The following is a 27,547-nucleotide window of genomic DNA, read 5'->3' on the forward strand; positions in this document are numbered from 1 at the left end:
TTTGTAGAAAGGATAGTGGTTTTTATTGTAGTCTTAGAAAATACTGAATTATGAAAGATACAAAATCAACTGTTGTAATTATCTGTTTATTTTACAATCTGTATGCCATCATACTCTTATGGCTTTAAGATATTCTGTCCAAAGTACTTTAAAACATGCTTTAACAAAGTATTTTACAATTTCAAAATTGAGCATTTCTTTACTGGAAAAAAAAAAAAAAACTCCAAAACATTTACCTGAGAATCAGTATCAGAAAACTGTCATTCATTTTTAACTTTTGCAAGTTGATGGTATAGCCTATAGAAGTCAACATGCAACTTGTGTGTCTAGTGTATTAAATAAATATTTTACAAATTTAGATACAGCTGGTTAGGCAAAAGCCTACCCTCAAACTTCATCATTTTCATCATAGGATTAAATACATTACATTAATTTTATCATAACCAGACATGAAATAACAGCCATTGCTTCCGCACTGGAAGCCCCACAATATTCGCTAGATGGAATTCAGCCATGGCTGATCAGACCGTGGCAACAATTCTTTTTGGTGGATACTCTACCTTCTGGGACTTGGTCATCCACAGGCAGGTGAATCAGGGGTTAGGGCCACTGGACTCATTGATATTCCCTGCCAGTCATTGTCTACATATACGCTCAATCAATTCATAACAAGTATATCTAACCCAAGAAATCCCATTTTAAAGTACACATACTATAGGATAATGCTTTATGTCATTATCCATGTCATTGCAGAATATCACCGACTTTGAAAAGTGATGTTACATATGGACAGCAGAAGGTTTGGGACTCTGTTTTTAATATTACTTATAAAGCGAACCAACAAGAAAAACAGACACTTAATATACCGCCCACGAAGGCAGCACATGAGGGAGGCAGTATTAAATTAATCAGAGATAAACAGATGCTGGAGAACAGACACAGAGCTTCATGAGTAATGCACATACAGGATCAACATATGTAAATGCTGCTCATTGAAAAGAATTTCAATTCAATTATCTGAGTATTTTCAAACTAGTAAGTTCCATGATGTCCACAATAAAGTATTTATTTCTGAATTTCAATCACCGCAAGCACTGTGATTTATACAAGCTATGCTCCATTAACATAAATTTTCTCCTTAAAGTAATGATGTATAATGGAAATCCAAAGATATTACTATTACTAGAGATTTGAATTAACCTTCAATCCCACAGATGAGGTAGTGTAGTCACTTGTATTAGGTGCTGGTTAAGAGAAGTTCTGCTGAAACTCAATTTTATTTTTTGTTTTAAATAAATGGCCTGATAGTCTTAATATATTTATTAATGCTATGTTACCTAGTAAGAGGAAGGAAAAAAAACAAAACTTTGCCAAGAAGTTTCTTTAGCAAGTTCTGTCTCACTGCAAGACAAAACTGCAAAGCAGTATTTACAACAGTCCTTTGCTCTAGCCGCTGCCTACTATACATGCACACAAAGACACAAACAGCTAATACACATTCTGAGGTAGGAAATGAAGAATTCCACTGGCTTGTAAAAGATTCTTCATGTTTTGTAAACCAGCAAAACCAAAGTTTTCTGTGGTGAGGTTCAATACTTAGTTCTGGTGTGAGAATAACATTTAAGTAACAAAGAGTCATCAGCATCCAATATGCATCTACTTCCACATAAAAATCTTAAATAAAATAGGGATTACTTAAAGTTTCTTTTATCTTAGTGGCTGAATTTCTCCTCCACAAATGAAGTGAAAGTCATCTTTACAGCTCTTTTACCTGTTATACTTCTTATACGTTTATACTTATAACATAAGCCATTGAAAATGCATTACAGGTTTAGCCAGGAATTCTGAAAACTAAAATTGTGAAATAGATCTTTACTGGTCCCAGTGATCACAGAACAAAAACATAGATTGCTTAAAATGCAATTAGACGCTCAAGTTATGAAGAATTTGTGCCTGACTACCTGAATAACAACAATAACTGTCCTTAATCTTTCACAACAGTTTGATTCCAATTTATCATAAATAGCAATAAGGTCAATAGATGCTAGGACAGAACATCATTGTACATCAAGGAATTTTAGCAAGCATCTGCGATTCAGATGCCAGAGGATTCAATGCATGCTGTAAAAACAACAAATTTTTAATCACATTTCTGCCTTTTGTACTGTGTTGTTATTTCTCACACAAAAACCAGAGAAGAGAGCAGTATGCTGCAGCACCTTTGCTTTTCCAGTCATCTTAACTATACATGGGAGAGCTAAGACAAATATTCAATAAAAGCTGGCTCTTGTTATAGGGATGGGAACAGCAGGAAGCAATGAGTTGTTCTAGAGCACATCTGCCAGAATCTCCTCAAACTATGTTATCTTAACTCACGTATAAAATAAACATTCACCAGGCTTCATATGCTTCCCAAGGCTTGTCTGACAGAGAGAGATCAAAAACCATCTTAAAGAAAAAAAGCACTCCATGTATAGAAGTCATTAACATCTGTCAGGAACATTTACTTGAGATGTAGGGCGGCATTAGGTACTGTGGCATAAAGCAGAGTGAAGGCTACTTATAGCTGAATGAAAACTTCCTCACAAATCAACATCTGTGCACAACGTTTATACTTTCAAACAACTCACTTGAACATTCCCTTGCCATCACCACGCAGAAAAAAGCTCCAAGGCTGACACATACAAATTACACTTTAGAGCTACACAGAGCAAACCGAAGCTTGCCAATAATGGCTGCGTAATTCTCCATACAGCTTTAAAAGAAATATTAATCTTTCCTTTCACTTAGTAAATTACTGCACGACAATGCTCAATTTCATTTTAAATTGCAATGCTGAGAAGCTGGCAACAGGAAGAGAATAGATTTACTCATCTGTAGTGCATTTATCAGTCATTTGCTGACAGAAGTCTGTGATAGCACCACTCTGTCCACATTGTTCCACAAGTGAAGTTTTTTCCAATGTTCTTACAGGAACTGGGTGTAGTTCTTGTACTTGATCAAATGTTGCATCACACACACTTTTCACACGCTGAAAACAAGAACTCTGCTCATTTGTAGGTGTAGCACTCGAAAGAGCATCTACTAACTCTGCAGTTGTTGGTGTTGTGAGCTCGCTCTCAGATGGAGCTGTTCGTTCTCTCTCCGGGAATGCAAAGTAAAGTGGACAATCCGAGGAAGAATATTTTGCAAGTATTTGTATTTGCTCGTTACTCAAGGCTGCTTCCTTACACACCTGCTGGCAAAGACCGGTCAGATTCTGCTTTGTCTCACCCAGAGTTGACAAAATGAGGTTTCTCTCCTTCAGCAAGTTTTCCTTCTCATTTTGCTGCAAAAATAATAATAAAAAAAAGCTTTAGTTACTTTTTAACAAGGCTGTAAATGATATGGTCTGCTGAAACAGAAGGAATTCAGTGCTGTGAAGATCATCAACAACAGAAGCAAATAACAAGTAGAAGAAAAACCTGTATCTTGAAGTGCCAGCTCAGCTATCTGAAGGTATTTTTCCAGGCATAAAACTTTTTTAAAACTAATACTGACAGCCAAAATAATGAAACTTAGTTATTAAATAAAATCTAGCTCCACTTACTGTTAGTATTCCCAAAACACTAACTCCATAGGATAACACATCTGAACTGCTATCACTAGGTCAACTAAACATTAAACAGTCCAGTTTCCATGGAGATTTAAATGAAAATACTGGAAAACAGGCATCACTTTTCAGTATCGATACTACTGCTAGATGAAATTTAATTCTCAAGAAGCGCTGTAGAACAAACAATGGAGATCAGATGTGTTTCTAAAGCAAACAGAGAAGCTAAAGAAACAAAAATAGCTAAAACTGTGGACAAAGTATTTTCTCTGGGAATGCAGCAACTTAGTTTACTTCAAGGAGCTGGTTAAAACACTGGCACCTAAAGAATTTATAGCGATCAATGACAATGGTGAATTCAGGAGATGAGAACTGCAGTGCCAACAGGTAGATAACCTCTGTTAGAGTAGGGGAATGCAGGCTGAAATGTTTAAGTTCTGTTTAGACAAACATGCTTAAGAACAGTGGATACTTCACAGATACAAAACTACTGTGAACAGCTACACTTCAAGCACAGGGCAACAAAAGCAATTCACCAGTGAACATCAAATGGTAAAAATCATAATTTGTTAAAAACTTAACCTGTATTCCTGTATTTTACTGGAAAGTCAAATTTCTGAGATCAGAAAGTACCAGGAGCACAAGATGAAGATGCAAGGACCAAAATAAATAAATCAATAAATCAGGGGTTGTCTAACAACAGAAATAAGCAATACCTGGAGAAAAGAAAAATGATGAGAAACAAACAAGATCATAGAAAAAAAAAAAACACAGTTGAAACAAGAAAAAAATACACACCAAGTTTGACAGATAACTACAAAAGGCAGAGTTCTGAAGACAAATTTCAGTTTCTACACAAAGCTTTAAATAGCTTGTGAGAAATACATATTTATCCTGGGTTACCTTATTGCTAGATCAATTCATTCTTAGAAAGCCCAATTATTTTTAGTTCTTCTCACATTCTCACTTACAGAAGAAACTCACACTGCAGCTTCTACAATTTTCAGAAAGAATTCACCAGCATAAAGCGGGACTTTGCAAGGAATGCAGTGGCTGCCAGTCCCCTTTTGCCTAAAATGATTAGAAAAGAGCAGCTGTTGCCACACATCCTAATCTGAAATGACTTTATGCAAATTTGGGGTATGCACAGGCACTCAGCTGTGTAATAGTCCAGCTTATTTCATCAGTCCATATTACTCAACACAAACTTCAACACTCAAATATTTTTTCCAGTTTAAGTTCCTTATCCCCAATTAACAAGTTGTTAGTTAAGTTAATACACTTCAATAGTATTTTATTTTAGCAGCATTTTATTAATGCTGCAAAGTACTGATAACTAGTTACAAAGTCATAGCAATCATAACATTGGAAACACCTACTACTTCTGGTGAAGAATCTACTTAGTTCACACATCTCTCCTCTTTGCTATAGCATATATAACAAGAGCACAATCACATTTCTTAGGTCAATCACTGCCTCATCCTTCTCCTGAGCTACGGAACCCTCGAGAAGGTAGCATTCCTCAAGGCCAGCTTTCTTAGTCTTCTCCCTCTCACAAGGATCTTCAGCCTAAAACTTTGATGCAAATTTGATGCAAGAGGGTATATGGCAGGTCAATCAATACACACAGCTGTTCTGGAAGAGCTGTTTGAAAGCAATTAACCTTTCTCTGAGTGGTTCACATGTATTCCCAAATTCAGTGAGCAATAAGAATATGTAGGCTCGCTTGAAAGGTCAATGAGTAAAGACCATGTAAAGTCTGTGGTGGTTTCATATGATGGCCAGTTAAAACTCTAACAAACTGCTCTCTTACTTCTCTTCAAAGAAGAGCGAGGGACAATAAGACTTGGGGTGGGGGGGAAGGAGCTGTGATAATGCTGTTCTGGATACTAGTGCAGAGCACACCATTATATGGGCTGCAGCAGGAAGAATTAACTTCATCCCACACAGTACAAGGTTCAAGATGATAGAACCTGTACAGATGACCAAGGGAACTGACAAAACTTAATTCCCCTAGTTGGGTTTAACAAGGGGTAGCCAGGAGCACAAGGAGATTGACATAAGTTTCAAATGCACAGAATCACCTGGGTGGTAAGGTACCTCTGCAGCAGGTCTGTAGTCCAGTCTCCTGCTCTACACATCAGCTCTGGGCAAGATCAGGCTGCTCACGGCTTTGTCCTGTGGCATGACAAAAAGCTCCTAGGACAGAGCCTTCATAATTTATATATGTTGCTTTATATATGTTGCCTCAATATCATCTCCCTACCCCCATTAGAAAAAGGCTTTCCGCATGTCCAGTTGAAGCCTCCAATTTTTATTTATGACAGTGTCTTTTTCTTTTCTTGAGTGGGAAGCTGGAGTACTTCTAATGTCTACATCATTGAATGGTTTCAACTGGAAGGGACTTTAAAGACTATTAAGCTCCAATCCCCTGCTGTTCTCAGGGCTGCCACCCACCAGCTCAGGCTGCCCATGGCCCCATCCAACCTGGTCTTGAGTGCCTCCAGGAAAATAGTATATATAATCCTGATGCCTTCCCACAGAAACAGGCAGGTGGCAATTATGTTTCCCCACAGCCATCTGTTGTCCAGGTAGAAGCAGCCCGATCTTGTCTGTCTTTTCACACAGTACTTCAGCCCTGACTGCTCTGGGGATCTTCTCCTAACCCCACTCCAAGGTTAGGAGCGGAGGACCATCTGGCACAGGGAGGGCAAAGGCAAAAATCAGGCACAGTATTCTAGATTCAACCTTATGATTACTAAGTATAGGAGTGCAATCACTGCCTTCAAACCACTGGCTATGTTCCTGTTTATACAACCCAGGATGCTGACAGCCTTTTTTCAGTTCCGACAAGCTGTTGACTCATGCTCAGCTGTTGACTCATACTCATGCCCAGATAACCCCTCCCCAACCAGGGCCTTTTCAGCAAAGCCACTTCCCAGCCAGCTTCTAGCCTCTGCTAATGAAATTGATATGTGACTTTCCCCACAGCACACCACAAGTACTGTGTTTTAACCCAAGTAAACAAAAACATAAGAAGCAACGAGTTCAAACTTAAACAGAAGAAAGTGCTCTACACATCCTGAAAAGCAGAACAAGGAATTTAGCTGAATAATGTTTCCTAATACTTCGTGAATTGCAGCTTGTTATCTACTTGTCAAAAATTTTCAAACTGCATCCATGCCACATTATCCCCTCACAAAGCCACATTACAAAGAATACCATGGGAAGATCAACAAGTAACTTCTGAGACCCATGACTAACCCAGAGAAGCAGGAAGAAGTTGCCATGCCCAAAGAAACGTGGGTGTACCACACAACATCTTTCACAGATGCCTCTTTTTGTTTTTTTTCCAGTCACCCAGAAGCTGTGCTTTAGACAGATCTCAAAGATTCTGTATTTATGCACTACTTTCACAAGTCTGAATGTGCGTTAACACCAGCTGATGCAAGACAAGATCAACAGTTCCAAACGAGAAACCAACCTGCACAGCTGCAATAAACAAACAACTGGAAGTTCTTGTGCTCAGAGCACAACTCAGAACTCAGACTTCACATCACAATTCTAAACACTGTCTAGCACTTGCATAATGGTATCTGTAAAACAGCAGACATTCACACAGTCTTAGGGTAGGTCCACAGGGAAAAAAAGGATGTCACACGATGATTATCAGCCATTTAGTCAACTACAAGTTTAATCTTGCAGATGAATCATGTCTAATTTTGGGGGTAAAGTCATTGCACAATACGGACAAAGTTACAAAACAAACAGAATGACACTAAGACAAAGTTTTGAACTGTCAGAACTGCAGCCTCTCATTTTAGCCTTCATAATTTAACTTCTGTCAACATAATCACTTGATTTCCCTCCTCCCGCAGGAATATCATCTTCATTCAGCACATTGAATGAATGGACTTGCCATTTCAACTCTCAGCCTTCCTTCAAAGTCTAATTTACTGCAGAAGCACATTTAATGAAAGATTAATCACTTCTCAAAAAGAAGTTTCAAGCTCATGCTGTTTTGCTCTAACTTCAGTTTCCTTTTCCTTCTAAGGTCAGAAGGCATTTACATGACTGCAAATCCTCCTATCTGACGCAGATACCACATTCATATACATAAAGCACAAAGTCTAAATGACCACCGATGTGAACTAAGTGTACAGTAACCTTAATCCACTCAAGTACGTAGCCCAGATGGTGTCAACATCAACAAAACTGAAATGACAGAATCAGAAGCATTTAAAAATAGCCACTCAATGATTTTCCCCACTATAAGTTCTTGAGACTCCGCACATTTGAAATCATGCATTGATTCCTCAGTTTCTATGATGATAAACTCCAGAACTGTAAGCGGGTTCTTGAACTCTGCCTTCTGCACTCCAATTTTGAGATTCAAGACTCAGCAAACAATTTACCAGTCCATGTTGGAATGTTACAAAAGTACTTACACAACCAATAACAGTATAACAATACAACAGCAAACTTCAAGAGTAACAGAATCATAGAATGGCCTGCGTTGAAATGGACCACAAGGATCACTGAGATTCAACCCCCTGCTGTGTGCGGGGTCACCAACCACCAGACCAGGCTGCCCAGAGCCACATCCAGCCTGGCCTTGAATGTCTCCTGGGATGGGGCATCCACAGTCTCCTTGGGCAACCTGTTCAATAGCATAAGCTGAAGAACAAAATTACAAAGCAAGAAAGCAAAGAGGTAGAAAACTGAGCAGGATGGGATAACAGTCTGGGAAATATTCTACATAATAAAACTCAGTGCTGATGTGTTTCTAAAACAGCATTCACTAAGATTCATGCTGCAATGCACTTTTACTTGCATGAAAACCACAGAAGAAAAAACGTGCACTGAATGTACAGTAAATCCAGAACTTCTATCAACAAGTCATCTGTTTAAGACTGTTCTCTGAGCTTCAGTGGATACAGTAACAAGCTGCCTCACTACCAAGCCCCTGGCAGATATCCAGCAAACACATTTAAAGAAAGACAGAAGTCATGCAAATCATGATATTCATACATACCAGTTTCTCAATTTCAGATTCGAGATTTTGTATGCAGTCAAGTTTTCTCTTACGACATCGCTGCGCTGCAATTCTATTTTTACTTCGTCTTCGAATATCATGAATACAGTCCAATTGCTCAGGGGTTAATTTATGCATTTTCAGAAATGACTGAAAGTCATTTCTGGAAAGGGAGATAATCCTTTGTGCATTAAATGGCAGTTTTACCTAGAATGTAAGATACAAATATAAGCCAAAGGTGAAACTGATAACCACATACTCCAACAAAAGTTAGACTTGAGATGATTTAAGCACACTTTAGCAAAACACCTTACCCCTACATCTCAGAAACAAAAGCAAGCTACAAGAGCTATCGGGGAGCTAGATAAGATGTGGGAGCTTCAAGCAGATGAACTCAAGCATGGGCAAAATAATGGAGTACTCTGCATATTTACACTGTATCATCAAAAGCTTAAAATTCAAGTAGGATGAAATCTATCCCTGTGTACAGGGAATCATTTCAGTGATATGTTCTAGGCAAGTAAGTTACGGTTAGGAGGCAAATAAAATAGGGGTCAAGAATCACTAATGCACCCTGAAGTTCCCTCCAACTTGCTAAGCCTGCATTCTGTATACTTTTATACCTTAGGTTTTCTGCAGGAAAAGCTCACGTGAAATAGGTATGTACTTAACACAGAAGTTACTGGCAGCTGGCACTTGTTTTATATTCTTTAATGCTGCTGCTACTGAACGTACACCTGAGCTACAGAAGCAAGAGCTGCAGAAACACACAGAGATCATACAGCTCTGATAAATACTGAAAACCATCTTTAACTCTACAAATAATAATTATTATTTTTAAGTATACAGTTAAAGACACCATTACAACCTCTAAACTGGACTAAATTAAGGAGCAACATTTATTCTCTTACTGTGGTCAAAGATCTGAAATTAGTTTGGAAAGTAAACAAAAAATTTCCTTTTTGTGTTTGCCTATCGCTGGTAATCCACAGGGAACAGTACTGCCTTCACTGCTATTTACTTCATAATGTAAAGAAGAGAAGTGCTTTTAAGCCTATCCTGGCCCATTATTTAACCTGCCAACCTCCTAGAGGAATTGTTGCTTCCATTTACAATAAAAGCCCCTTCAATGTCCCACAGTAAAAAGAGTCACACTGCAATTCTGCAATTCTAGGAACCACTACTGAAGTCATTTTATACACACAATAGAACCACTCTGTGTTTGACTACTTAGGACATCTGTCTAAAATCCTACTAAAAGCAATGACATGTAGGAAAGAAGTACCAAACATTTTCTGCGTTTGGAGAGAACAAATACAACCTAAGTTCCAGAGAAAGTGATGCTGTTAAAATGCTCTTAAATGCACAGCTACTGTTGCCAGCTTGAAAACTTGCTTTTCATTTTGCAGGTAACGTGAAGTGTTATTTCCCTCCCACCTTCTCAAGTCTGAAGAAAATCAAGAACATGTTTAAGTTTCTATAAAACACACTATGAAAATTAGAACTTTAACCCAAGTAGACAAAAAAAAAATAAAAAACCCTAAAAAAAAAAAAAAAAAGAGTTCACAGTACTTGATTTAAAAGACAAAACTTTATCATAAGGTTATTCCAGAAATATCTGAAGAGATCTAACACCTAACCATCTATCACTTCAATGTCCTGCAAAATATTTTAAGTCTCCTTGAATTAACAGTTTTCTTCCATGTAAGCCTTCAAATGTTTATTTGAATTTCCATTTCCCAAGGTTTTAAAACGAGTAATGAAACAAGACTGGAGAACCAGATTTCTGAGAAGGGCCTTAAGAGACAGGGAAGTAAAGGATAACAAGAATGTTCTTACCTCACATTCCTGTTCTCTAGCTGAACAGGATTCACTGTCTCCCTCAGTATCAGTTTCTGAATCCTCCCCCAAACTTATCACATAATTATAGGGACATTGTTCTTGCTGTTGCCCTTGAACATAATCTCCAGTGCTTATTTCAGAGCTGTTGGAGCATCCTTCAGTACTAAGATTGCTTATGAAGGGGCAGTTGACAGAATTCAACGTCGTAAAAGTTCGTTGAGAGCAAGGTTCAGGACTTTCACTGATCCTGATTCCCAGCCACGGACACTCTGATTTCTTCCCTGAATACACAGGCTCCAAGCGTTCTTTTGGCACTGCAGATGGTAAATGGATTTGACAGGCTTCTGTACTGTAAATATCGCTCCAGAACCCTTTTGCTAGATGTTCTGCTACCTCTCTCTCTACACTGCTCCGATCACCAGTTGATGTAATGTTAATGGCTTCCCTAGCACACAAATCAACCTTTAAAGTTACATTGTCGTGACTTTCCATTTTCTCACTCTCAGCTCCGGTACCTGCTGCAGTTTTTTCAGGTAAGATTGTGGTGCTTTGCATACAACTGAAATTTAAGTTACCATATTGCTCACAAGTACGTAAAAAAGACACAGAATTAAGTCCATGAGGCGTAGCAGTGTTTTGGGGGAAAGCAGCAACATCCGTTTTCTCCACAGGACACGAGACGCTTTGAGTCACAGAATCTCTCTTCGATTCTTTTTTCTCGATGTCTTCCTCCTCCCCTTCTTCCATTTTCACCTGAGTCTCTTCACACTTTGAGGCCAGCTGCAGAGGTACACACTCCTGAGCTTTTGGTGTGCTGTCATTATCAGGTATTTCTTTCTCAATAAAAGTTACAATTGGTGGCACCTGGACGTCTTTAGTACTGGAACTGGAATCTGAAGTATGAACTTTGTCATTTCCAAAAGCTTTCTGGAATTTCCTATACTTGGGGCACTGGGAAGATGAGCTGGAAACATTACCTTTTTCTAAATGCATAAGATCTGAGGTTGGGTTGGTGTTATCTTGAAGGGCAGGTGACGCTTTTGCATTTTCATCATCTTTACAGAGCTTTGTATGTGAGGTTTGAATATATTCTTTTTCTAGAAGTTCTTCTGCTTCATCGTCTATTTCTAGGTCTCCATCATCTGCGTTGCTAATTTTAGGGTTTACTTCCCTACAATGCTGTGTGCAGCATTTCTTCCTGGGACATTCCTGTTCTGATTTACAGTCCAAAAATTTGAATTTGAGAAACTGAAAGCAAGACTCTTCAATGTTCCGTACGCCCAAGAATTCAGCACACTTGCAGACTTCAGATACGTTATCTTTATTTAAAATAAGTTTAGCTGTGTATGCAAACTGAAGCAAAGGACTAAATCCTTTAAGTGTTACCTACAAAAAAAAAAAAAAAAAAAAAGAAAATTAGCATGGCCAACTTCCTGCTTGGTGAAACCCTCTTGCTTCCCATTTACCAGAGAACACCACATCAAAAAGAAAAGGGCCCCAACCAGCCACTTCTGTTTCACTGGGTACTAGTTAGGTTGCCAAGTTTCTAGTTAAACCCCTACACATACGTGGATTTAAACTGCCAGAACTCACATCCTGCAGTCAGAAAGTCGCTCCATCAGGACAGAGAACAAGAGACAAGGCGCAGATTTGATCCAGAAAGGAAATCTGGCCACACTCATTGTGACGCAAATAAGAAATAATTCTATCCTCTATATTTTATGGCAATTATCTTCTTCAGTGTGAAGAATCTCCTAAACAACTCTCATAATACAGTACTAAAATGTGAAAAATATTACTGTCCTCTGAAAACCAGGAACGGGACTCAAATTTTATAAAGATAACTTCCATAGAGAAATTACACGTGAATGACTCCTGAGCAAGATCAAAGCGCTGCTGGCATGAATCATTCCCTTAAAGAGCAATTACTGCTATTTGCTCAGTTTCATGCATCACTGATACAAAGAACTCTAAAGTAATTGAATTTGACCGCTCATGACTATTTAGTACTGTAGCCATCTACTCCTTTCTTCCACTCATGGACAAAAAGAAAAGTATACTCAAAACCCCATGCCAACAGCAGCTACAGTTTCTTTGGAGTAGGTAGGCTTTTTGGAACAGTTCCATCATTATCTCTTAGCTTCTACTGCAGAGCAGTTCCCTAAAAGGGAATTCAAAGATAAACAACACTGCTTTTCTTTGGAAAAATTACTAAGAAAGCAGGTAGGAAAGCGTAAACAGTCTATTGTACTAGAAGTTGTGTGCTACTTCCTTTTGCAAGTGAAAAAATGAAGGAGTATATCCATTATTACTACTACTGAAGCTCAAGCACACATGCTGGGCTTTTTGTCTTTAAAGAAAAACATGGAAATAACAATTAAAAGGCAGTTGAAGTGATCTACAGAGACAGCTTAGCAAAAACTCTTAAACCTAAAGAATTCTTAAAGTAATGTTTCAAATATACCCTAGAGAAATGCAGTGATCTGATCAGTATTCTTAATTCATCTTTAATAAAAAAATGAATAGGAAATCAGTTTATCTATGTGCTTGCAAGCACATCTTCAAACCTAATACAACCAATAAATCTGATTTATTTATAAATACATCTATATATATAAATATATATATATAAAATACATCTATATTTATAAATACATTCATACATAAAATTAAACAAAACAAACACGTTTCGAAATTGTACATTTTTCATTTACCAGGGAATACTCCTTGCTAAAAAATGGAAAGAGAAAAAAAAAAAAAAGCAAAACACTGTGCTCCTCATATTTTCTCCTATGTATTTCTAGCTATCTGTCCTCAAACATGATGAATCACTGGAAAGATTCCTGGTCTGACTAAAGAGAAGTCTGGCAGGAGCCATTTATTTCATCTGTATTGCTGATGACAGTCTAATTTCCCAGTGTAAAAACTTCAGTAGGAAAACAATAGAAGTAACTGACAGCAAGGTGTCACCAGTTAGCTTTGATGTATATGAGACAAATTAATATCTAAATATTTGGGTATTTCACGTTTTGGACTGGCATCTTTTATTTTAAACTTCAAAAACTTTGGATGATCAAAAGGCTTAAGAAATTGCCAAGCCAATTAGTATTTATTTGTCCCTCTCAAGCATGCAGCTTCATAAACTGACTCATTTCAAAACATTTAGCAGTTTCCAGAAGACAAGCTCCAATTTCTCAAAGTGTTTTTACCAAACGATGGGATCAAATTATTAGAAAATAAGATACCCTGATGGTATTTTTGCTTGTTCTTATAGCATATTCAGCTTTCACACCAGTAACACTAGACAATGTCATTAAGTTGTAGACTTAAGAGGACTTGTCTCACTCAGACTATCAGTGTTATTATGTTCCCCCATTTTGTTTACAACTCTGGTCCGCTCCTAGCTCAGGTTTAGTGGAACACCAGTGCTTTTCACAAGATTTTTCCCTGCCAAATCTCTTATTCTTCCAATATCCTACTTTTGTATCGTTTCAAAAGTTTTATTTTTTTTACATGTCTCTAATCTCTTTTACTCCAAATGACAGCTTTGTGTCTCTTATCACCTTATTTCCCTTCCACAACAGCTCTTACCATCTCACTTCTTTTAGTCTGGCAGACGCTCAGGCTAACAACATACTAAGCCACCATAAAGAAGAGAAGGAAGAAGAAATGAACATACAGAGAAAGGAGGAGAATGAATAAAGCTGACATAACGTTACCATGGCATAACACCAGTTTGTAGCGTATTCATCACAGAACAGCAAAGACCAGGGAAGCTCTTTAGAAGAGCTGATCTTTCGATTTTCAGTTTTTTATAAAATCAGATATTTTGGTTGCAGAGAATCCTTGTGTTTATCTACTACAAAGCAGTGAAGGAGCTATTTTAAGAAGATAAAGGCTTTCTGAATACATCATTATGTTAAGATAGCATTCAACTTAGGCTTGTACACAAACAAATCGCTGAAGTGACAGCACTGCAGGTATTCGTTGTCACGTACCCTTCCTCCTGGCTTTAATGATTCTAGATGACTTGCCAATAATTTTTGTGTTATTTTTAACTCCCTTCTCAAGCTGTTTACCAGAAACAGCCTCCCAGAAAGTTGCTGATAATGTACCAGTTCTTCAGCTTCCTGCTGCTTCTGGGCATAGAGTACTTGGAGGCTCTTGACTTTTCATTTACAAGCACACTGTTTCATATAAACATTTGTTTGCCTCATAACACTTAAAGATTTCAGATGGCATTTAAGTATTTAAAATGCTTTCAACTAAATACCAACTGGAATCTTTAAATGTCTTGGATGCTTCAGATAACTGATAACCAAATTGCTTTTCTATGCATCATGGGTTCTGGCTCATTCTCCCTAAATGCCTTAAATTCAATCTGATTTAAAAAGGATTTATTTAAGGTGAAAAAGCAAGCAATTGTCCCTGGCTTTAAAGTATAAATACAGCAGAAAAAGAGATCAAGCTTCTAACAATGAGTGTACAAAAAGGATAAGAACTGAAGAAAGTCAACAATAAGCTGCAAGAAAGGAATACAAGCACAGCTGTATTCCTCAAACATTTTTAAAATAAGCCTTGATGACACTAATTGCAAAATTAAAATGGCAGTACCATTAATCTGCTTATTATTCCTAAAATATTCCTTTCTTGCATGGGATGACTAGTATCTCTTTACTGTTTGAAGCCCATGTTATACAGCTTTTTTTTTTTTGGACAAACTTACATGCTTAGAACATAGTGCACTATTTTGAGAGTAAGAAACACCTTATTGAACACATCTACCCTACAATATTCCCAGGAGAGCATTCATTCATCTTCAGTCTGTGATATTCACTCTGCTGTGCCCAGTCTTTACCTCAATCAGCAACAGCTTTACAGCTCAGAAATTTCTTCCCCTCGGCTCTTAACTCTCTTCTCTTTACTGATAATCTCTATTAAGCGCCAGTTTATTGTAAAACAGAGTTGAACAAAATGGACCAGTAGTAGGGGTAGGTACAATACAGATGCAAGCAACACTCACCTCTTCTGGTAAAGTGATGATAAGATCAGCATCCAATTGGCCCACAATTCTTGAAAGGAAGTAACTACTGCAAGCTGCAAGCACAGCTTTGTGAGCCCGAAATCGCTGGTCTTCCACTAAAATAGTGACATCACAAAGAATATCTTGCTTTCTCTGATCATCGAGACTGAGAAGTACATTGGTACTATGTATTGAAGACTCGTATGCAAAAACCACGCTGTTCTTCTCACTTAGAGACATTCTGTATCACAAATGTTAGTGCAAGTCTCAGTGGAAAGCATGCTTCTATTCTTCCAATCTGGAGAAAGAAAAACAAATTGTACACATGAAAATCACTTCAAGCAGGAACCTACTGATGATACAAGAACTCAAGGAAAACTGCTGAACATATGTTGCCTGTACTAATTCACTGCAAGAATGAGCTTAATATTTAGTATTTCACAAGACAACGCATTTGTATGAACATTTCAAGCATCCAAACCCTTATGTATATACCTTAAATACTGGTTTAGTAGATGCACAGACAAAAATACAATTTTTCATGTGACCTCAAGGACAGAGAACCATTTACCCCACAGCAAATCCTTAAGCGTAACAACTTGACCATAACACTTAAGACCTACAAATTAATGCTCAAATAATTATCGTTATATTCTGACTCCAACACTATGAAAATGTCAAGAGAAATAAAACCCAGATCCATTCAGCAAGATATTATGTAAGCTACTTCTGTTTACTGATTACAGTACAAGCAAAAATATTCGTTTCACCTTATTTCAAAAGTAGCTGGCCTGCTAAAACAGTTAATCATTGCTAGAAGTTACTTTGTCTCTAGCAGGTACTTCATTTTTTTAAGCATATTAGTCCTCTTATTTTCCACCTGTCTTAATTCTCTAATGCAGACCACAGACTACTCCCCTCTACTTCCATAACCTTCTTTCTGCTCATCACTATTTTAATCATGTTCCTCAAAAGTTTGCTTTCATATTGAAGCAGTGAAGATGATTCTGGTCACCCTGGTCACCCGGCAACAGACTGCTCTTATGATAAAGTGAAGTCCTGAAAGAATAGTATTTATTGGACAATAAATAACAATGAAAGTGCTAAAATTTTTAAAACTTGGAAATGAACTCATAACTGTCCCAAAGCTATTCCTGAACTCCTAGAGTTTGAGAGATGTAGAGCTAGGGAGAAGCCAGCCCTATTAGAGTACGCTAAGTTCAATAGCATTATCAAGACTAATCCTCACATCTTATTTCCCAATTCCTACTGTCTCTGGAACGAGCCTTCAAGTTAAAAAGAAAAAAAAACCACAAAAACACAACAGAACAACAACAAGCAAACCAATACAAAGCATTTCAAATCCAAAGCTTGGTCAAGAAGCACCATAGCTGGATTTGGAACTGGTTATGTACAAGGAAAATGTACCTCAGCTCCCAGTAACATACATTAACAACCAAGCACTTCCATTCCACTGGACTATTCTACCCACTAGAATACTGTAGTAACTGTAACCGAACACAGTTGCTGACACAGGACTACCCAACCATTGCATTGCTCAACAGTTATGATATGCCAGCTCTCAGCAACAACAAAACTGTAGCAAATGCAAATCTACAGTTTTTAGATATGGGAAACTTTCACAACTCCAAAAGGGAGAAAAAGGACGTGAGTACTTTTAAACATAATGGGGAAAACAAACAAACAAACAAAAAAGAGCACCCTGCCAGCTATACTTGTGGTTATTTACTGCTTGTTACTTTCATAGAAAGCAAACTGTTTTTGTTATCTTTTGAACAGAAAGAAGAGATCCCCCACTCAACATTTTCCAGGTTGCAACGGCAGGATAGCACCACTCCAGATACAGACTATCAGCATTATTTGTACTTCACCATCTGCAATGGAATATTGTACACTCAACTTCACAAAAAAAAAAAAAAAAAACCACCAAAACCCTACAGTTTGTGACTTGACTAAGAAAGGAAGTCAATTTGGGGGCATCTTCCCAAAGATACAGAATTTTATTATGTGAAAATATAAGTCCCAAGAAAAGTCACACACACCTCATGTTTTCCCACTTAGCAACAGCTATACCATGAGTAGTTAATCCTAAGGAAATTACTTCTAAAAGTAAAACAAACAAACAAACAAAAAAAAAAAAACACCCAACAAAAAAACCCACGCTCATTAAGCTTTATATCTCTCTCTATATACACCTAATGAATGACTACAGGCTTTGGTTTAAGTAAACATCACAGCTGAACTGTAAAAGTTAATGATATTCTTATCTTCAAATATTACAGCACATATAGTTTTAAAAAAAAAAAAAAACAAAAAAATTAACTGTATTCGTACCAGAAATAAATACTGAAAAGAGGAACTACTACAAGATGGAATATTAAATCCAGTGTGGTGGGGGACACAGAAATGTTAAAAGTTAACGACCTATTTTAGGATGAATATTTAGGCAAAACTCCTAATGAGTTCAACTGCAGTTCCAGCAGTCCTATAGACATTCTTTACCTTTTTTTCCTTCAAGCCCTCCCAACCCTCAGATAGATAGTCCACACATCAAATACACTGCTCCCAGGTTCTCCTTCGTAAGATAATGCATTCCAAAATCCCATTCGGCTCACCACACCTCCATAGCTTGGAAGGCTAAAAGGAACAGCAGCTTATACGTGTGCTGTAGACAGCTGAACCTATCTCACTTCATCCCTACAAGGCATGCAACACATTTTCCAAACCCTGAGCAGCCTACTGAAAGCACTGATACTAAACTTCTAAAGTTGTTGTTGCCAAAGGGGGGGGAAAAAAAGCCCAAAACTTCCTTCAGTTTCTTCTATAGTGAAAGAATAAGAATATTTGACAACAGAATCACCAAGGTTGAAAAAGACATCTAAGATCTTCCAGTCTAACTGTCCACCAATGTTTGCCACTAAACATGTCCCTCAATACAGCATCTAAATGTTTCTTAAACACCTCCAAGGTTGGTGACTTCACCACCTCCCTGGGCAGCCTGTGCCACTTCCTCACCTCTCTCTTGGAGAAGTAGTATTGCCTGATTTCCAACCCGAACCTTGCCTGATGCAAACTGAGGCCATTCTTTCCTCATCCTGTCGCTGTCACCTGGAAGAAGAGGCTGACCCCCACCTCGCCACAATATCCTTTCAGGTGGCTGTAGAGAACCATGAGGCCCTTCCCTGAGCCTCTTATTTTCCAGACTGAATGACCCCAGCTCCCTCAGCCACTCCCCATCAGACTTGTGCTACAGACCCCTCACAGCTTCACTGCCCTTCTCTGGACACGCTCCAGGGCTTCCACGTCTTTCTTGTAATGACGGGATCAAAAATGAGCACAGCACTTGAAGTGTGGTCCCTTTAAACAGGATATAAAAGTTTGAGACATCCAAGTATAACATGCAGCATTTCATTAAGCATTTCAAAATTTTAAAGAGTCTTCGAATAACCAAAACACTAATTTTGGCTTCTTTGTGAAACCTAGTAACGGTTGTACACAGTAAAGGGAGAAATCAAGAGGAAAAGAACCAAAAGTCTGAATGAAAACAAGTATCAAATATGAAAGGGAAAGATGTAACCACTAGAGCTGTCACACCTCAGGGAGGTGCTGACAAAGGCCAGATTTACAAGTGTCCTAATTCTGTTTTCTAGTTGTGCAATAAAGGCATGATCTCACATTTATCACAGCTCGTCATGACAGGCAACTTGATTTTCCACTGTATCCATGTCTATAAATACGTTCTACAAACACCCACAGAAACAACAGCAAAAAACTCTGTACTTCTATGAACTGTTTCGTGTTCATCTATTCTCCTGGAGACTTTAGAAATTACTTAAAATTAATCCCATTTATGGATAGACTGACAAGGTGAAAGGTTTGGAGACAGTAATTCAGTTGTAATTTAGAAGCTTTGTGACTTGCAATCTTGTTCCACCACTCTTCCCCTAGGAAAGACCCTCACAGGCTTTTTTCATCTCGATACAGGTGCCCAGTGGCAGTAATCACACTATCTTTATTTCAAAATGAACACTTAAGGAAGGAAAATTAGAGGCAGGCAAAGATAAATCATAAAATTACATCAAGTCTGCAGATGACCATATATTCAAATCACCGTTCATTAAGTGAGCATCAACTAACAACTGCTTTTGCACAGGGCAAAAGATGCCAAGAACCGTAAGTATTGCTGTATGGAACATCTTAAATACCATTGGGAGATAAGAATCCCAACAGACCTTCCAAAACTTGAAGTAGCCCTTACAATGCAGGCTGAGAAGATTAAAGATGAAACAATGCAGAAGTTCAATACAAATCTTAATTTAGTGGAGGAAAACTAGAACTGTGAGTACAAAGGCATTCCTCAAATCCCTCTCACGTCAAACTCTGAACACCTAAGAAGCTCAGACTTGAAGGAAAGAAAAAGGGCCCATGACACGTGCTAGTATAAGAACTACCTGACAGAAAACTAGAGCTGAATGAATCAAGTTCTACTTTAAGGATACAACCAAGCACATTATTATCAAGCTTCCACTCTTTGTCAGTGACTGGGAGAAAAACGCTTTGCTTAAGGGCAAAAATATTGTCTCCTAAGCACAGGTTACAATACTTCATTCTGCTTCCAAGTGAAGATGAGCTGATTTATCTCACCCCTACTAGCATAGGAAAACTATGAAGAATGGGTACCTGTAAAATCAACGTATCTTCAGCAGGTTTAGACATCCCTACTTTTAATCAATTAAGCATACATCTTTATTTTCAAAGGACATATAAAATACTTGGTCTCTTAATTAGCACTATCAACAATACGAAGAAGAGGAATATAAATTTGTTTGAATACGTAACGTAGATATCAGAACAGGATTTCCATCAGTAGAAATAACTGATCTCATTTCATCGTGCATTTCAAGTTATTAGTTAATTTATATCACTAATATGGAGGTAAATGCAAAGTAAGGTACTTCAAATAATCTGAGACTTCAAGCGTGCTCATCTGATCGCTTACAACTAGAAGTTACTCCTCCTTTGGACTGGATGATCTTGTAGGTCCTTTCCAACCTTGTGATTCTGAACTCCTAGCTGATGGCAGAATGAGGCAGGCCAGTCAGATAATCCTCTGAAGGAGACCCTGCTAGGGAAGGAAGTTAGGAGTCACTTAAGGGCAGATCTTCAGGAAAACCAAGAGATGTCCTCCATTTGACACTAGTGTACATATATTCCAAAGATGATAATCGCTATGGCTGAGTCCCACATCAAAATATAAGGAACTACCGTTGCTAAGTTACAGAAGGAACATAATAGATAATACTATCTTGGAATAGATAGGCTCAGAGTGGAAACATTATACCAGAAGAAAATTTCTCATCCACACACAAAGACCTGGCACAAAGTAGATTAACTTTCATGCTCAGCTGTACAACATGCAGAGCTTGCATTCAAATTAACATCTTGTGGTCAACAAGGGAAGTGTTGTACCTGAGGTGAAGGAAGCTCTGAAGCATCAAGTTGTCGCTGAAGCTGACAAAAACATGAGCAGAAACCATCTTAACTCTATACGCTCGCAGCAGAGCAAAACAACTGCTTCAAGATTAAGCATGCCATAATGACCAAGTCGGTCGTAGTTGCAAACAAAGAAGATAAACAGAAATCCCACTCTAACAGGAAAGCTCCATTACTAATCAAAAGTAATAGGAATAAGATGTGGATCTCAAGACACCATCCAAAGCCTTAAAATAATAAAATACCACCTGTTAGCTCACTGCAGATCTTAACAGCAGTGATCAGCAGCAATCCTCACCTCCAACACTCATCCAAACACCCACTGAACAATGACCAAAATTCCTCCCTGCAGCTTTCCTGCAGAGAATTTCTCAAACATCCACGCTCTATCCAAAGTATTTTATTTATAACAAGTGCCAAATATAGAGAATCACCTGCTTTAAGGGAGGAAGGTTCTACAGAGGGATTTGGATAGGCTGAGGCCAACCGTGCAAGGTTCAACAAGACCAAATGACAGGTCCTGAACTTTGGTCATGATCCCATGCAACATCACAGGCCTGGGGTAGAGTGGCTGGCAAGCTACATGAAGAATGTGGGTTTATTGGTCAACAGCCAGCTGAACGCAAGCCAGCAGTGTGCCCTGGTGACTGAGAAAGACAGCAGTATCCTGGCCTGAAACAGAAACAGCGCAGCCAGCAGGAGCAGGGAGAAGACCATCCCTCTGTGCTGGGCACCAATGGGGCTGTACCTCAAATACTGTGTGCAGTTTTGGGCCCCCTTACTACAAAAAAAAAAAAAAAAAAAAAAAAAAACATAGAAGTGCTGACCTTGAGTTCAAAGAAGGGCAACAAAGCTGGTAGAGAGTCTAGAATCCAGGTCTTATGAGAAACAGCTAAAGGAACTTAATCCAGAGAAGAGGAGACCTCATCATTCTCTACAATTACCTAAATGGAGGCTGTGGTGAAGTGGGAATCAGCCTCTTCTTCCAGATAACTGACAAAACAAGAGGTGACAGCCTCAAGTTGTGCCAAGGGTGGTTTAGGTTGGATATTAGGAAGCACTTCACTGAAAGGCAGGCACAGGCTGCCCGTGGAGGTGGTGCAGTCACCGTCCCTGGAGGTGTTCAGGAGCCGTGTGGATGTGGCACTGAGGGACGTGAGCAGTGGTGTGGTGGGGGTGGGCTGGTGGTTGGACTGGGGGATCTTAGAGGTCTTTTCCCAATCTTGATGATTCTTTGTTAAAGACCAACTAAATTGACTAAAATAATAAACATAATATCAATTCACTGCTTTTAATAACAATAATTTCTTTAACCTTTAAATGGAGATTTCAGCAGAGTATCTTGCATGTTACACACATAGGAAACCCCCCAGATGTTGTATAGTTTAAAACCAAGCTTTTTGTTGACTTAGCTATAAATGTAGAGAACAGATGTTATCTCATTGTTTTTCTGTTCTACTATATACTTGCATCATTCTTTCTGGACAGAGAAGACAAAAATAACAGCTGGAAGTCTCCACCTGTCTGCAACAGATGCCAGGAACTTCACTACAAAGTAACTTGCAACAACAACATCACAGCTATCACCCTGGTAAATAAATGCAGCATTTTTCAGTTTGTATTCAAACACCACAAACTCCAGAAAGAGAAAGGTGAGACGTTTCACCATACAAAGGGCTATCTATGCTTCACAGCTAAAGCAAATGTTTTGAATGTCAGACCAGCTGAAGTTGGCAGCATCAGAAGAAAATTCACAACTAGAAAAAATGAATGAGTCATACAAGTGAGCTCCATAGGCTCTCAGGCTCTTTAAGGGAAAAGGCCCAAAAAAATACTAAAACGGCACTTAGAACAGAGAGACAGAGGCTTGAGAGTGCAAACTCATGTAAAGAAACAGTGGCTGTGCCTTTTCCTATTCAGAAGGTCTGCGCTGAGAAATCTAAAGACACAGAAAATCCCATGTTTAATTCTTACCAACAAGAATGGGAATCCAGAGGAATCTGGATTTGAGGAAGTCTAGAAAGCATCCAAGCCTGGTGATCATCTGTGAAAGACTCTCTGCCAAACAAAACACAAAACTGTACTTTGCAACCATCAACTGCAATACACTTAATAGCAAGTGGGTAATAAACCAGCTCTGACATGTGGTTCTTCTGTCTTACAAAGACAGAAGTAGCACTGTCTACACTGTCTACAAAGATAGAAGTAGCACTAGCAAAAAATAAATTAGTTACAGAAGTTGCCTCCTAGCAAGTCACTGCTTTCTTTTAAAGAGCAACAGTCTCTTATTTTTTCCTGTTAGTCAGTAACCACATTTCAGAGATTCCTAAATAAAAAAAAATAATAATAATAAAAAAAGGCTAACCTTTTATTTGTAGACTCAAATATCAGTTACACTGTTCTACCACTGATGTGTGCACAGGTAAGGGTTTGAGTTTTCTTTTTCCATCTCAAGACCTTGAGCTACATTTCCTGTCAATTGTCCAACCAAGCGTTACTCAATTTACTAACCAGTAAACGAAAGCCTGTTCCTTACTCCTTACTTAGACAGTAGCTGTTCACCAACAGCATGCTGGATCTCAATCCTCTGCAATAACAACATGAACTTTCAGTAGCACACAAGTAAATCTCCTGAGGATACAAGAAAGCAGTGAGTACACCTCCTCTGCAGCAGAGCTCAGGGAGGGTGCCCTTACTGTCAGCATTATCACAGCTGGCTGAACTTGGGCACCCAGATGCAATTCCTGCTGTGATCATTACCACCATTACACTAACAGGCTAACTCATCATGCAGTAGACAAACACCTGCTGAGCAACCACCATACTTCTAACTTACCTGTATTCTTAGAATACCTTAAACTCCTGAATAGCTGAGGGGAAAAAAAAGGCACTGTCTACCAGAAAAAGAAAAACAAATCTTGAAAAGCAAAGTCTGAGTGCTACTCCTGACTCCTATGCTGATGTACTGAGTAACTTTAAGCAGCTCGTTTACTTCCCTCAGTTCCCTTACAGCAGACATTTACATTTATTTTACTCTATTAAAAAAAATCCTGCCATCCACAGATGTGGTACATAGAGAGACAACTATCATTCCCTACTAGTAAAGGGAGACTGTTTGGATAAGAGACAGCTTATTCAAAATACAGTGCAAAAGCTGTTTTCCAAAGCTTTCTAGCCGTGTGCCTGCCCCCAGCTACCTCGCCTTTTAAGGAAATGAAGTTACGTTACAGATGAATGCCTGGAGCAGCTAATAGCTGCTGATTCACATTATGCTGACAAGGGATGAACAAGCATTTTAGCCATCATGTTTACTGCCTCTCCAGCATCAGCTCAAAAATACTTGAACATGGTGATTAAGAAACCTATTGATTATGACAGCTGAGCTTCGGTTCATTACAACAATGCTTTCTCCTGTAAAGAAAGCACATCTCGTCTTTAGATGACTAGCAAATTCATGATTAAATGGCTAGGCCATTCAAACTACACAGCGGGATGATACCACTTAATTACATAAGTGAGCTCTTAAAAAAATGATTAGACTGTATTTCTGCAACATCACTCTTACCAAAGCTTTTGGACTCTTGACAAGTCACAAGTGAGAACTGAAAGGAATCACGGGAAGTCAGGCCAGTGTCACGTCTCAGAGTCATGACTTATTCTCAAGCTTTTAAGCCTAAAGATTCAGTTGTTTTTAAACACCTGGTACTTGGAGCAGGGAGAGAAGAACAAATAATTAGGATTCCTAGAAGACACAAGACTCCAGCAGCTGGGATTTTGAAGAAATACATAGAAGACTGATACTGTACAAACATCAATTTCTCCCCACCAATTTTGGGATAGTTTCCCTACAATAACATAATGCAATAATCACATTCCAGCCAGGAGAAAAAAAAAAAAAAAAAAAGACACTCTATTTGCTGTTTTGGATTATATTACACTTATATTACACTCAGCTAAATTTTTCTATACAGCATGAAAATAATCACTTTGTGGGGATGTGATTTCAGTGCTAAAATGAAAAGGATTGAAGGGACTTCAGAGACTGCTCTGCAGCAAAATCCAACCTTTACAATCCTTCAGTTCCACTCTTCAACAATTACTCTGGGAAGGCAGCTATGCACAGACTTAGTAACGGCATGGGTTTTTTTTCCCCAAGTCAGAGTAAAATATTTAATCAGGATAAAACTGACTAACAAAGCACGCATAGCTGGCACCTCCTGTCAACTCTTGCCTCTGCTTGAAGAGCAAACACCTTCACATCTCTATCTACTCCTTGCCACAGTTAAACAAACTACATTTGTTGTGTCAGTGACCATCAGAATCCATTCACAAGTATGTACATTAAAAATACTTGTAACAAATAGCAAGTCAACCATTTGTAGTTCAAAAACTTGTGATGGATGCAAGAACTGAGGAGCAAACAGTGGCAAGACAAGAAAAATTCTTTTGGAAAATGATCTTCATAATGTTATTTGAGGCACTCACTTTTTAACTCATTTGCCTCCACAGCTTTTCTTTACAGCATATGAAACCGAAGCAAAAGTTCTATGAAACACTTCTATGAAAACAGCATATGAATGTCTATGAAGAAAGCGTAGACAAATATTGCTAATTCCAGTCAAATTCACACAAGGAGAAAAGATGCAGAATGCCAGACTTCAAACAGCAGCAGCAATAGCAAGTGCTATCTCCGTTCCTATGAACATATTAGATAGCAGACCAAGACCGGTATCCAAACACCTGCAGACACTATCTTGACAACTAAAGTCATTTGCAAACAGAAGTCCAACATGATTCCACAGTCTACCTGAATATTTGTTAACATGCAAGCAGTTTAAAGCCATTTTGGCTGGCTCTAAGCTACTATTATTCTTCAACACACACTTAATGATTGAACTCCATTTATTTGCATTTCACTAATGCTTCCAAAGCCAGTTTGCCCTCCATAACACGCTCCTCCCCTTCTTTTTAAAGCTTCAGTAGCTGACAAGTCAGTTGAGCATTACTCTGATCTGCTAAAGAGCACTTATACAAAACATAAAGATCTCCTTTGTATTATAAAGAACCAAACCTCTCCACCACAAGAACTGCCTTAACTGAAAAATACAGCTTGCTGCTGGAGATGAAATTTCTTCTATGGTATGGGCTATGATCTGTTTCAGCAAAATAAGCCTTCCTCCACCCCTATATGGTTAACTTCTGAACCAGAGGCAGGGAAAGCTGCAGGGGTCCTCATGAATTATCCCCAATTTGGTCATACCAGGCTGAATTCATGCAACTGAAGCAAGCAAAAAATAGCTGCAGAAACAACCATTAAGGTTTTGTTCCTACCCACGTTTGTATCAACCAACACATTACTACGGTTTAGCTAAGGACTGCATATAAACAAGACTTGCGCTATAAATGCCACAAAGGTCTTTTCAGCCCTTAAAGCCTCCCCCATGAAACTTTCAGCAGTAGAAACCTAAGGGACAACAACAACAACACCAGCACTCAGAGAGAGGTGAATCCTTCCAGTGTCCCTTCTGCGCCAACACCTCGCGCCAGTTTGCTCAGCACTGGGAGAAAGCCAGGTTTACAATTAAAAGGAAACCAATGAGGAAGTTGCCTTAGCACCTCTTCTTACTTGATCAAATGCGACAGCGTCAGAACAAAGACTCCCGACTCCAAAGCACTGGGGAGAGATATTTGGTTTGGGACTCATATTACAACTCAATACAAAGACGTCTCTGTTTTATTTCTGAAGATACGTGCGGTCTATGCCCAGCAATAGTGCCACTTGATCAAAGCGATCAGGTGAAGAGCACGGCACACCAGGCAATTCTTACATTAACATAAAGACCCTGACCACACTAAAACCTTTGCTTCAGACATTTTCCAGTACAAAACACTCAAGAATAAAGCAGATGTAACCTCAGTGTCTGCTTCGGCATTTAGGTTAGCATGCAAGGAACGCAGACTTCCCGAGCATCCCACTTCCATTCGCTTCACCAGATGGAGACAGCCTACAGAAGTCAGCTCCTTCTGCATTGAAATGAACTGGAAAACGCGCTCCAGAAGAACACCTGAAGAAATCCAAACGCTGTTTCAATAGAAGGTTCACCAAGGAAGCCCTCCGTGCAGGTACTCTTACAGCTTAAAGGGCACACAGCGTTGCGGGACCCCAGGTACTTACACAGACTGGAAAAGGAAAACGCAACCACAATTCGATAGAAAAGCAGACGGTGATTCTTTTCTAATTGCTACACTCCCGAAGCGCGCCAAGCGTTTCACAGCGCAGAACGAGCCTGACGGGAGGTTCGCCGCCTCCTCGCCGACGGTCCGAGCGGAGCCCCCCCAGCTCCAAGAGATCGCAGCCTTCCCCAGTGCGGCGCTGGGTCACAGTGCCGCCGAGCCCCGCAGAGGCAACGCGGCACCCGCCGCCCTCGCGGGACGCAGCGCCCCGCTGGGGGAGGGGGACGCGGGGGGGGACGGACAGAGAGCGCGCCCTTCAGCTCACCTCAGCGCTTCTGCTGCCGCCGCCGCCGCCCCTCAGCCGCGG

The 27,547-nt window shown here is 39.1% G+C and overlaps 1 protein-coding gene across 5 annotated transcripts; it reads right to left on the reverse strand.

Moving 5' to 3' along the window:
• On the reverse strand, positions 1 to 27,547 carry BACH1 (BTB domain and CNC homolog 1). Of its 5 annotated transcripts, XM_042867071.1 has the most exons (8): positions 27,182 to 27,354; positions 26,920 to 27,071; positions 24,572 to 24,679; positions 20,513 to 20,638; positions 15,493 to 15,790; positions 10,467 to 11,855; positions 8,628 to 8,834; positions 1 to 3,328 (listed from the first exon to the last, which is right to left on the reverse strand). In XM_042867071.1, the coding sequence occupies exons 5-8, from the start codon at positions 15,730 to 15,732 to the stop codon at positions 2,867 to 2,869; spliced, it is 2,298 nt and encodes a 765-aa protein (XP_042723005.1). In that variant the 5' UTR covers positions 15,733 to 15,790; positions 20,513 to 20,638; positions 24,572 to 24,679; positions 26,920 to 27,071; positions 27,182 to 27,354; the 3' UTR covers positions 1 to 2,866. The 5 variants fall into 5 exon arrangements, with proteins under 5 accessions (XP_042723005.1, XP_042723006.1, XP_042723004.1 ...); XM_042867072.1 differs by lacking the exons at positions 20,513 to 20,638; positions 24,572 to 24,679; XM_042867070.1 differs by lacking the exons at positions 24,572 to 24,679; positions 26,920 to 27,071; positions 27,182 to 27,354 and adding an exon at positions 22,981 to 23,064.

Source organism: Lagopus leucura, unplaced genomic scaffold, assembly GCF_019238085.1.
Source record: "Lagopus leucura isolate 7727_CA_CO unplaced genomic scaffold, USGS_WTPT01 Super-Scaffold_100001, whole genome shotgun sequence".
NCBI lineage: Eukaryota > Metazoa > Chordata > Aves > Galliformes > Phasianidae > Lagopus > Lagopus leucura.

What these genes read in the sequence shown, in the direction of transcription:
- BACH1 (XM_042867074.1), bottom strand. Translation starts at nt 15,732, where the DNA reads ATGTCTCTAAGTGAGAAGAACAGCGTGGTTTTTGCATACGAGTCTTCA. An exon ending in CTAGAGAACAGGAATGTGAG is followed by an intron (nt 8,835 to 10,466) that starts GTAAGAACATTC and finishes CTTACATTCTAG; the next exon opens with GTAAAACTGCCATTTAATGC. An exon ending in AATCTGAAATTGAGAAACTG is followed by an intron (nt 3,329 to 8,627) that starts GTATGTATGAAT and finishes TTATTTTTGCAG; the next exon opens with CAAAATGAGAAGGAAAACTT.